Source organism: Microtus pennsylvanicus, chromosome 16, assembly GCF_037038515.1.
Source record: "Microtus pennsylvanicus isolate mMicPen1 chromosome 16, mMicPen1.hap1, whole genome shotgun sequence".
Lineage (NCBI taxonomy): Eukaryota > Metazoa > Chordata > Mammalia > Rodentia > Cricetidae > Microtus > Microtus pennsylvanicus.
Genome location: NC_134594.1, coordinates 30398754 through 30410945, shown reverse-complemented (window position 1 = coordinate 30410945; position 12192 = coordinate 30398754). Strand labels below are relative to the sequence as shown.

The 12192-nt window shown below is 50.3% G+C and overlaps 1 protein-coding gene across 11 annotated transcripts in view; it reads right to left on the bottom strand.

Annotated features, from left to right (window-relative positions):
* Med12l (mediator complex subunit 12L) overlaps positions 1-8627 on the bottom strand; it is a 305880-nt gene extending 297253 nt beyond the window's left edge. For all 11 annotated transcript variants that reach the window (XR_012908055.1, XR_012908056.1, XR_012908058.1 and 8 more), the window contains exons 1-2: positions 8501-8627; positions 7474-7694 (exon numbers count right to left, since the gene is read on the bottom strand). Coding sequence is in view for 7 of the 11 variants with exons in the window: in XM_075950608.1 (XP_075806723.1) it covers positions 7474-7572 (99 nt within the window). In the remaining 4 variants the exon portion in view is untranslated. The remainder of the gene's footprint in view (positions 1-7473; positions 7695-8500) is intronic.
* Positions 8628-12192: the final 3565 nt, after the last annotated feature.

Below are 12192 nucleotides of genomic sequence, written 5' to 3'. Positions count from 1 at the left end.
ACTCCAGGAGCCCAGGAATTTGAGGCTCAGCCTGAGCAACACAGTACTGACTTCAAGTCATTTAGAAGATTAAGGATAAAAGAAAAAGAAATTCAAAAAAAAAAAGAACTGCAATCCTAAAGACCCATATCTACAAAGCCAATCAAAATTATCTAATTATTTTCCAGTTTACTTTTTTTGAGGGCAAAAATACTACAAGGCTAATGTTACAGCTTGAAATGCAAATTTTTAACAAAAAGAAGAAAATTTAAAAATATTGTCAATTCTATGCCCAGTGCTATGATTTAAATGTATTTTCCCAAATTCATATTACCCTAATGCTAGAAAGCTAAGAGGTGGGTCCTTTGAGAAGCGAGTAGGCCGGTCACCTTGGTCATTTTGCTCTGCCCCTTCCCCCAAATCCCACCAGATGGACACCTCTGCTAGGTCAGGGGCCTGGAAACAGGTGGGTACGAAAATCAGGTCAGGCCGCTCTTGACCTTGTGCATCTGTGAAATGCCTTTCACAATATTATAAAGGAGCAAGAAGCCCCTTATCAATTACAAACCCCTCAATATTAGATCTCCAAGCCTTCAAGCCTGTGATAATGTTTCATTTCCTTAAAAATAAAAAAGTACCTTAAAATTTGCCCAGTGTTGTGTCAGAGCGCCACCAAATGGACCCAAAGACCCAGAGTTAACAAGACTCCCATAACATGAAGATATGCAATTTTTAAGTAGAACTTGTGCTCTTTTGCTGATTTAGTGGGGTTTTTTTTCCTCGTTAGTAAATTTCCTAAGGCACCGAGGAGTTAGGAATGGTCCTAAAGTCCCTGTCACCACGAACCAGCTCTGGAAACTGACCAGTGACAAGGAACGTAGTTGCAGAAGCTCCCAGCTCCCTTCTCTTCTCGGGAGGAACGTGGATGAGCACAGATACCCTCGCTGTATTCCTCCCTTTCTTCCCTCTGGCCTTCCCACGCCATGATGAACCAACACTGCTCTCCTTTATCGCACAGGAACTTGAAGCTTTGGCCCTTCATCCCCTCCACTGCCTACTCTACCACAGCAGTGGTCTCCCCAGAAGTTCAAAACCTCTGTATGAGAAAAGCCTCAGAGCAAAAAAAAAGTGAGATCCCTGAGTCTATTTCCCTCTTTCTGCCCTGCCTAGCACCTGCTGCTGCTCCCCATGCACAGGCATGCACCTGCTGCTGCTCCCCATGCACAGGCATGCACCTGCTGCTGCTCCCCATGCACAAGCATGTACCTGCTGCTGCTTCCCATGCTTCTGCTTTCCATGGACAAGCATGCACCTGAGGGCTGCTCCCCATGCATGTGCATGCCCCTGCCCCTGCCCCTGCCCCCGCTCCCCATGCACAGGCATGTACCTCAGGGTGCTACTGTGAAGCAAAAATTCCCAGAACCCATTCTGCCTCCTTCTCACCTACCCAAAGACCACAAAGACCACCTACCCAAAGAACCACTTTGTGGTCCTCCAACTCCCTGAAGGACCATGTTAATCTCAAGTGTCAACCTGTGGGGGAAACATCGAACAAGATGTTGGATGGAGGACAGTGGCCGCAAACCCCACAGACAGCCTTCTGTGAATCCTAAGAGTCCATCTGAGAACCCAGTCCCAGGGCAAAGAGAAACCTCACGGCTCTACTGAGTTAAAGCAGGGCTTTCTGGCACAAGGCTAGCTCACTTCTCCTCTGCCTCGGGTTAGCCACGAGCTTCTGGTATTTTCAGACCTGGGCATACAATTCTACTGGACCAGAAATGCTTTCCAGCTGGCAGGAAACAAGCCCAGGCTGGGAATGGGGTTTCCGATCAGCTACTTTCAATGGGAAAGTAGCTAAATGCCCATTCAGGGAGCTTAGTTCCCAAAGGTACCAATACTTCAGACAGAAAGATATGAGGACACAAGGTATCGAGCAGTGAGTGGGAAAGTAACAGAGTCCAAGCTGCTCTGCTTGGACAAAGCACTGCTTCTCAAGCTCAGTGTGCTGAGGAATCACCTAGAAAAGTAACTCATGCATTCCCGAGTTCCCTCCCACTAGTTCTGGGTGGCCAGGTCTCGGTGGACCTAAGCACTGCATCTCTGAAATGACAACTAGGTGCCCTCCTGCTCTCTGGCCAGACTCATTAAGCAACACTTTTTTAAAAACTGGTGCTGGGGACCGGATCCAGGGCCGCATCTGACACTGAGTCCAGCCCCTGCCCCATGCAGAACTTTCCTTTGGGCAGTTAGAGTAAGAACTAATCCAGGACTTTCGATCCTCATTCTCACCACCCAGAAGCAGGACCACCCCCTCCCTGAATAGTGAGATTTTAATGGAGTCTGCAGCGGAGCCCTGAGGCCAATGAATTGCTCTCAGGCAAGGAACATTCTAGAACCAAATGTCTCTCCAGCCTTCTGTCGGAGTCCTCCAGGCAACTGGCCAGTTTGTCCAGTCTTCCCTGTGACTTCAATCTAACCACCCCCATTCCTCTGTCTCTGCACCTCCCCCATGGATCTGAATCGTGTGGACATCCCCTTCAGTTCGTACCTGGTCTAACCCAGCCACAAGGTAGTCGCGTGAACACCAGCAACAAACCCCTGCCTTCGTGCAGCTTTCATTCCAGTGAGGAAAGCAGGCCATGGGGAGCAGATGCCACACCTCAACAGTTGGATTTCAGACACGGATGAGCACTATAGAATCACGGTAACACATGGGAATGCTAAGAAGTTGGAGATGGGCTGCAAGAAGGGTCCCGCTTTGGGACAATCTCTTAGCTAAAACCCAAGAACAACAAACACCACTACAGCAAAGGACTGTAATCTAAACATTGAAGAGCCAGGCCCGCTGGAGGGGAAAAGAGCATCAGCGGCCCAATGTACAGTCAGAAGCCAGAAGGGTAGACAGCAGCAAGGTGCGCATAAAGCCGATTTCCAAAGGCAGTTGTGGGGCCACTGTCCTCAGTACAACAGAAGGCCCCTGGATCCTTTGCCAAGACATCAGCTACTTGTAGCCCACCTGTATTGAGTGTCGTGTGGGAATTCTGTTCAAACGCAAACCCCATTTCACAGGCGAGAACTCTGCGTCAAAGAAGCGGGAAGCAATGGAGCCGTAACTCAGAGGCAAGCTGTGTGGTGACAGTAGTCGAGGTGAGCAAGGGCCAGAATGCTGAGGCCCTGAAGGGTCTGCACCCTATTTGAAGTGCAAGAGAAAGTTGGCAGAGAGGGGTTTCCTGACATACTCTTAGATATGACTGAGAAAGGATGTAACATCCGAAGGAAGTCCCACCAAACAATGCCTCAGTGGGCTGATAAGACAAACTTGAGCTTAGGCCATAGACGATCCTGAAGTGAATCAGGTTGAATTCCCTAGGAAGCAGGCCCCGTAAAGTGGGATGACTTCTCTCTGGCCCAAGCTCTGGACCAACCGGCTGTATCACACTACATTCCATCTGGTTAGACATGCAAATCCCGGGGCCACTCCCAGACCTGCTGAATCTCAGACCCAACAAGCCAACATCTCCCTCAACTTCACTTTTCTTTCTTTTCTCCTTTGTAGCACTGGGTATCCAAACCCAGAACCCTGTGAACACTAGGCAATCAACCACCCTGGACACTAGGCTACGCCCCTAGATATGGATTCAATCTTAACCTTTCAGGTGAGCCTACTTTGCAGAGCTTACTGCCTCTCCCCTAGACAGCCCTGCTGTGCGTACCAGTCAATCCTTCCCCTGGGCCCCACTGTTGCTTCCTATGCCTAGAAACCTCACTACCAATCCATTTTTCTTACAAATTTGATTTCCTGAACATATTTACTGTTCAACTGACCAGGCCACATGGCCAAGGTAAAACAACTCCTCCCTCCTTCTAGGATTCCATTTCACTTCCACGGCTCTCGGCCTTCACAGCAGACCGCAGAGAGACTCTGGACATTTACCTCGGATTTCCCGACACCTCTAACAATGTGTTGGCTTTTTTATTCACCCGTCTCTCTTTCATTAATACACTATGAGAAATATTTGTGCCCTTGGAATTCCAGGAACTTCACTCTATGCCAGACACATCAATGACAGCAAATGTCAATGTCTTCCTATCCTCAAGAAACCGTCCCATTGGCAGGGAATGGCCAGACACAAACAAATAATTATAAACAATACACATGTCAGAGAGGCCTGAGAAGGGTCCCTGAGCTGAGGCCGACATGATGATAAAGAGCCAAGCCTGACCAGTGCTCCCTGACAGGAAATATTCGTGCTCTGAATCAACGCCCAACTCTATGTTTTCTACATGCACTACCCATGTAAGTACCCAACCACCTTGCAGGGAGGCCGTAGCCTCACCCACACCCTACAAGGAAAGAAACTGGTATGCAGGGAGAGGAAAGGGTATGTGAACAAAACCACCAAGATTCGGGCAAACGGAATGGCTCCAGAGCCCACCTTCGGGACCACAGCTTGTGAGAACTGGACGGAATGCCGAGGATGGAGGAGGAATGGCAGGCAGGTGTCCAGGCAGACCAACATATGCAAGAGTTCCCGGGAGGAGAGATGTCAACCTAAAGCCAGAAGAAAGCCTGAGGAAGTTGGCGAAACTGAGAAGCGTCAGACGAATCGTAGATCAAACTATTCCGGAGGTGGCTCAGACAAGGCAGGCTGGTGGATGCAGAATACTGATATGTAGAAGAGCTGTAAAGAGGAAGGGAAAAGAAAGACTCCCCCATGACCCGGATTCCCACATTGTAAAGTTGGGAGGACACTCTGTATGCAACCAAGTGCTATACCACCACATTTAATAAAGTCTATAGTGGGGGGGTCAGGAGACTGCAAGTTCTCAAAAGGATTGAGTCAATTGACGAAGCCGGTTAGCAGATCTTCCCACTGAAGGAGCCCACTCGGTATCCTGAAATCCTATTTGCAGAACACTATTCCCACTTCTTAACAATAAAAATGACGTATACAGTCACGAGGCAGCTTCTGTTAGAATGAGGGCTTTTCTTACACAAATACGAGGGGAAAGTTTTCACAACGTTTTAACTATCTTTTTTTTCTGAAGCACACAATTGAACTAGTTGACAAGGGAGATGCAACTCTGCCAACTACAAAGATGCTCAGCTATCATTCCAACCCATGGCTGTCAGACTGGAAGCCTACACTTCCTCCGTTAAACCAGTGCTTCCCAGCTGGATGTGGTGGTGCAGACCTATGACCTCAGCACTCTGGAGACCAAAGCAAGAAGATTCTGAGTTCAAGATCAGCTTGGGTGGGATCAGTGAGACCGTTCCCAAACAAATCACCACTGCTCTCTGGTGCACAGCAGTATGGATTTGGATGCACAAGTCAACTTTTCAAAGTCTCAATAGCAATGGTCTCTTTTGAATCTGTGTAACTATATATCGTGTGTGTGTGTGTGTGTGTGTGTGTGTGTGTGTGTGTATGGGATTTGATGCTTTTTATACTCAAATATATATACTTCAATAAACTCCCAAAGTCAAGACTGCCAAGAAAGCACAATAAAGTTTCTCTACAGTTATTAAAAGAATAAAAGCACTGGCTGGCTGGCTGTACCAAGATGGGGCGGAATTTTGAGGGAGTAGTACAGCAGAAATAACTGAAGCTTAGGAATCTGTTCGCCAACCACCAAAAAACAGCCAAGCACCTGTTCCCTATTGTACCCAAATTTGACTACAGCCACATATAACTCTCTCCTCAAGAGATAGAATATCGGTCGCCTGGGGGGAACGTGAATCCTAGAAGAGCAACAACAGGGCGCTCACCCTGCGCGCAGTGCGGATTTGAATGAGCACGGCACTGGCAATCCCATCATCTTATCTTCTCAGACCCAAGTATAAAAAGTCCCCCCTCAGAGCCACTCCTTCCAATTTTAGATTTCTAGATAATGACCCAATACCCAAAATTATTCTTTCCAGGATCCAAATCCTGACATGGCTGTCATACTTAAAAATAAATGCTGAACAAGCACACATGATAATCCAAGTCACCCACCCAAAACTGGGGAGTTGCCTTCAGGTCATTCTCCAGAAAGATGTAGCGAGACGTTAATCACAAGATGAGAAAAGTCAACCAAATGACCGTCCCTATCCCTACCAAAATGCTACAAATGTTCTGCCACTAATGTTTAAGTCAACTTTCTTTATGCCTGGCCCTTAGTCTCTATTCTTAGCGGTTGGGTAAGGATAGGGGAAGGGCCGTTCTTAGCAGGTGGGTAATGACACAGAGAAGTCTACAAACTGTCACCTAACTCTGTGGTGGAGCACCAACTGTAAACTTCCCAGCCATCTTTGATCTGAACCACTCCCCTGAAGCTCAAATTTAATGTGATACGTCTTAAAGGCATTGATATGATGGTTTTTTGGGCACATTACTGGCCCGCCTGAGTTAAGCTGGGTTGAGTCTGGGTTCTACTAACGGTACAGATACATTCACCAAAACAGAAGTCTTAAAGAACTCTTATTTGCAAAGTCCTCAAGTGAAACGACCGGACAGGCAAACTTTGAACGGAGAGTTTCCTGAGTCACAGAAAGGATACATGGTCGTTAAAGAAAAGAGAAGATGGGAGAGCAGGGCTGTCTGAAAGGACAGCTGCGGAGCAGGTGAACCAAAACAAGAAAAGATAGGCAAGTCTCTCTCGGCAAAATGGATAGCCCAGGGTGATCATTATTACAACCGGAGAGCTGTTACATAACTACTTGTTAACTCCTGACACACACCTACATAGCTATGCTAACCACTGAAGCTACTGTACGTGCTGCAACTGCCAAGGTTTCTCCAATCAATTTCATTCAAAGAAATAAGTAATCCTGGAAGCTATTCCTTCCAAAGGTAACTTGCCTGCTTTTACACATACAAAACAGCCTCCGGGAAAGCCAACCGCCTCTCTAGAGACAAAATTCAGTGTTTCTCCTTAATATTGTTTTCTTAAGGTTTTTTTTTAAGAGAGAGAGATACAGAGTTATATTCACAGAGCCAAATATATGATCACCTAGCTAAAAAACGACTTCCATTCCAAACTGGAGGATGTGAACAGGATCCCTCCCCCATCCCTGCCTGTACAGTTGGCGCAAATCCCAAGACCTCAGTGTCCGATGTACTGCATTCCAACATTTGTCAAAAAGTTTGCAAGGATTTATCGAAGCGACCGAGAAAAATAAATAAATAAATAAAACTGGCAGAACCGGAGGAAAGCGAGCAGGAGGATGCAAGCAAGGAAGAAGAGGTAAAGCGCCCGGAGGCGCAGTGCAAGGCCCGACAACCGGGAAGCGACCTAGCCCCCGCAGAGCGACCGCCCAGTGGAGCGCGGAAGGTTGGCAGGCTCCAGATCTCGGTGGCCCAGGGTCCCTGATACCCCAGCCCGGGCCCCGCCTCCGATCCCCTCCCCAACCCTTCCCCCGCAGCGCCGTGGACGCCTGCCGGGGCCAGCTTGGCCCCGGGTCAGCGCTGCGGAGCGCGGCACAACCGCGGAGGCCGCCGGCGCCCTTACCTCCTTCTGCTTGGGGTCCTGCGGGTAGACATCGGGCGGCCCGAGCCGCGGGCGCTTCAGCGGTCTCTGTTCATAACTGAGAAGCCCGAAGGCGGCCATGATCTCTCATGTTAACCGGCGAAATGAATGAGAGTTGGAGCTGGAGCAGCCGCCTCTGAGCACCAGGGAGCAGCACTTTGCAGACAGACTCGCTCGCCCCTCCACTCTCGCTCGCCGTGGCGCTGCAGGCAGGAGAAAGCAGGTTGGAGACCGCCGCTGCCGGCGCGCAGACGCGCTCAGGGGGGCCGCCTCCGTGGGCACCCCGCTGCGCCGAGCCCCGGGACGCCAGCTCCACGGGCGGCGGCGGGGCTGGAGTTCGGCCAGGGTCCGCCGCGGCGCCGGCCTCCCGCCACCCCCACCCGGTCCCCAAGGGGGGGGGCGGGGAGGAGCAGCTGATGGGAACGTGTGACTTTCTTCACCAATGAACCCAAACCCACCCCGGGGGCACGGGCTGGGGTAGGGGAGGGGCGCGAAGGGGGGAAAAAACTTTTTCTTGGCGCCTAGGAGGGAGGCTCGGTGTCGCCGGGAGCTCGGCGTCCTCGGGCCCGCGAGGCGCTACGCAGCGGCCCGCGCCCACTTCCTGGCTCGCCGTACCCCGCGCCCGCCACCTTGCACCCGGAGGACCTGGTGCCCGGGCACGGAGCCGAGGGAGCGAGGCCGCGAGGGGCGAGGATGCGGACGCCGCCGAGCGAGGCCGATGTGCCCTCCCCCCCCACGCTCAGCTGGCACAGAGGCTAAGCGGGTCCCCTCAGCGGCACCCGGGCGCTTTGCGAGCTGCCGGCTGCAGGCGGCCGCGGCGGCTGGAGGGGGCCGCGCTCAGTGCGGCGCGGGGCCGACTTAACCCTTTCCTGGGCCTCCCGGGGCTGGAGAGGGGGGTGAGGAGCGATGGCCGCGAGCACCGACGGACACATCGGGCGCGCAGGCGACTCGGCACCCCGGGTCACCCCCTGGCCGCCGCGCGCCCCGCTCCCCACCCCCAACAGTTTACCTGTTGGTCCCCTCAGCTAGCCGCTAGGCAGGGGCGGGCAGCCGGGACGCTCTGGCGGTGGCCTCAGCCTCCATCGTTCAGGTAGGGGAAAGGAATTGGATTTGACGTTGCGAGGTGTGTGTCTCGCCAGACTGCGGACGCCGCCGCGAAGTTTGCGGCTGCCTGGGGGCGTCGCTCGCCGCCGCCACCGCCGGCGTTCTCGCCCCCACGGCCCGGGAGCGCGAGCTCCCGAGTTGGCGGACGGCGGCGCGGCGGCCGCACTGAGCATGCCCAGCTTGGCGACCGGACCGCGGAGGAGTTGGCTGCGAGCGCCTCGAGCGCTCCCATCCGCCTCTCCGGGTTTTCGCAGCCGCAGAGCGCGCAGTCTGCGGGCCCCGCGCCCCAGCCGGCAGTAGGGTTAACCCGGCTATGGAACCAGCACCAGGAGGGACCCCCATGGCCCTCAGGCTGCGCCCTCTGCCTCGACCCCTCCTGCCGTCGCAATCCCAGCAGCCTGGGCGAAACCTCACCTGCTGGCGGCACAGGGATGGGTGCCGAGGGGAGGGGGCGATCCTTTCCGGGGAACGGTCAACCCACCTGCCTGCACCCCTTGGTTGCTCCAGGTGGATACCCCGATGCTGGGCCACTAGCCTTGAGCATCTAGACCTAGCCTAGGAGGCGGGCCCAGTCTGTCCTGAGGGACCCTGCAGGAGGCGCGCCCAGGAGGACGCGCCAGCACTTGGCCAAGAATGATGGCTGCCATTTATGGAGTCTTCCTTTGGTGCTATGATCTTGAGTGTCCGAATTTGCTTCTGACAACAAACCCTCCAAGGTTTTATTTGCACTCTCTTTGTAAATCAGGAAATTGTATCAGCTCCGAGAGGTTAGGTGACTTGTTCAAAGCTGCAAAAGCTAGTCGGAATTTGAACCTGCCACTGCCAGAGCTCAGGTTTCTGACCTACCTCCCCTGTTTTGATTTGGAAGGGCTGGTCCTCGATCTGCCCTTGGCCTGATTGCGTCACATCCCCCATACCTTGAGGAATGTCTTGGATTCCTGTTCCCAGCTCTGGAAAGGATATGCAAGAAATAACCTGCAGCTTTTGTATAGCACCTGGTGCATGCTGGCGGCATTCTAATGTCTACTCACTTTTCTGGATTTAAAGCATCCAAGAAAAAGAAGAGGAAAGTGGATAACGTGATGGCAATATAGTAGACTAGTTCTTCACTGCTCACTCCGAACTTCACAACTACCTTCTTTCTACACAGCCTGAAACCTAAGTGGGGCTGTATGTGGCTGAATTCACTGCTCAGTCTAAGCTAGGCCTTCTATGGAATACTTCCCTTCTACCAAGAGATGTTTCCTGCCCACTTCTTACCTTACCGTGAAATATCTCTTCTAATATTCTATGCATAATAACACCATGGTGTAGCTTCCCTTGCGTTATAAGCATCTATCAAATCCGGCTCCTTTGCTTGGAAGAAAAGATAGTTTTTATTCATATCTAACTTTATCAAAAAATTATCGAGCATGTCAAAAATTGAAGAAAGACTATAATAAATGAGCGAGTATTCATCAGCTGTGACAATGTTTCGCCGTTTTGATTTCACCTGTTTTCCCCATTCCCAAAGGACTGGTGTACACACCCATGTAGCCATGATAATTCTTTGATTTTTGTAAGAGGCACAGGACATTGCACTTGACACATCTCCAAGAATTGTGGCTCTGTGGGATGGATGGCGGGTGGTTGAGTGTGTAAATGTGTGGGCTTAGGACTTCATCACAAGTAGTATTTCACAAGCGCTGTACCATGCAACTCAGTCTGATGTTTCCATGAGAGACATGTCCAAGATTTATCGCATGGGATGACTGTCACAATCAGTGCCCTATTGCTGTGAAGAGATGCCAGGGCCACAGCAACTCTTAAAAAAGAAATCGTTGAATTGGGGCTTGCTTCCCCATTCAGATATTTAATCTGTTACTGTCATGGCAGGAAGCTTAGTGGCATGCAACAGATATGGTGCTGGAGAGGTAGCTGAGTATACTACACCCTGAGCAGTAGAGAGAAGGAAGAGACACTGGGCTTGGCTTGAGAATTTGAAACCCCAAAATCCACCCCCAGTGACACACTTCCTCCAACAAGGCCCCCCAATACGCCAACAAGGCCACATCTAATGAACGGCATTCAAAAATTTGAGATACTGGAGGCCATTCATAGTCAAGCCAACACAATAGCCAAGGCAGAATAACTCCAAACCAATCATTTTTGCTTGTTTTGGAGGATTTGGGGTGGTTTTATGATTTTTTTAAAAAAAATTATGGTAATTGTAGTGGCTTGATTGGATTTGATTTTGTTTTTGGTTTTTATTTTGATTTGATTTCAAGCCATAGATCTTTTCTTCTTTTTAAAGATGAAATTCCCAAACCTTCCTCTTCAGACATATACCTGCTGCCAGTTGTTAAGAGCTGAGGCTTATGTGGAGCCTACTCTAAACTAAGGCTCGCCATAATCCTTTGTCATTTCCAGTGCCCATAGCACTTATTTTTATTCTTTTTTCAATACCTTATTACTTATTGACATCTGTTCAAATATATGACCCAAGATTGTCTTCTTGTCCTCTCCTTTCCTTACTCTTCTGTCCTTCCACTGCAGAATTCATCTTGAAGCTACAATGCAGACTTAACCTGCTGATCTTAACCTGGAAGCCATTTTGTTATCTGCTGTCCTTTAAATTTCCACATGGTGCTTGCTAAAGTAGCAGATAAGTACAAATTCTTGTTGAGGTTCTCAATGCGTAGACCAGGCTGGCCTTGAATTCACAGATCTCTGCTGCCTGCCTCTACCTCCCAAGTGTTGGGATGAGAGCTGTATACCATCATACCTGGCTTGATGCTGTTTCTAAAGTGTATCTAATAGTTACCTAGCTAATGGATTCCTCTAAGACTGGCCCCTCCTCCGAAGGTTCTCGGCCTGCCAGAAAAGATGAGGTGAGGGACTGTGGATATTTTAAATGGCTGTAGGGGAAAAGTGATGGAACATGGCTAGGGAGAGATGAACTACAAAACAAAACTACAAAAAAAAATATTAGGGAGCTGTGTCACCCAAGCTAGCTCTGCAGTACACCTTCAGAGACTTGATCGATATTGAAAAAGTTGTCATTTTCTTGTGTCACATCCAAGGGCTCCTCAAACAACCTTCAGCACCAAGAAGGCCCCCTAACTGCTTGTAGCTGCTTCTACTTCTCTCTGTAAGCTTTGGCTACTCGTCTTTAGCAAACCGTACCTCACCATTAGCATAAAGTTTGCTCTCTTGGGCAAAGTTCCTTCAATATATCCCATAGCTGGCTTCCTAGTTCTCCATTTGGAAATGTGCAGGTGATGTGCAGGTCTCCTTTGCCAGTGTATACTCTATGCAGACATTTCCTAACCAATATTCTCTCCTTGCCAGCCATGGGCATATTGTGCAAGCCACAGCCCACCTTAAAAGTTCTCCAGGTTCATACAAGCTACAAAGGGCGAATAACACAGGTGGTCTGCGGTCCTCTCCAAGTTCTTCCTGTGAACGTGAAGGATAACAACATTTTCAGAGCATAGCTTTCAACAAGGAGATGGCTAGTTACAGAGCAGATCCCTCATGAGTCCTGTCCTGCTCGACAGCACTGGTTCCAAGCGATCAAAGCGGGGCAAGCCATAAGTAGAGTTAGACCTGACCCTC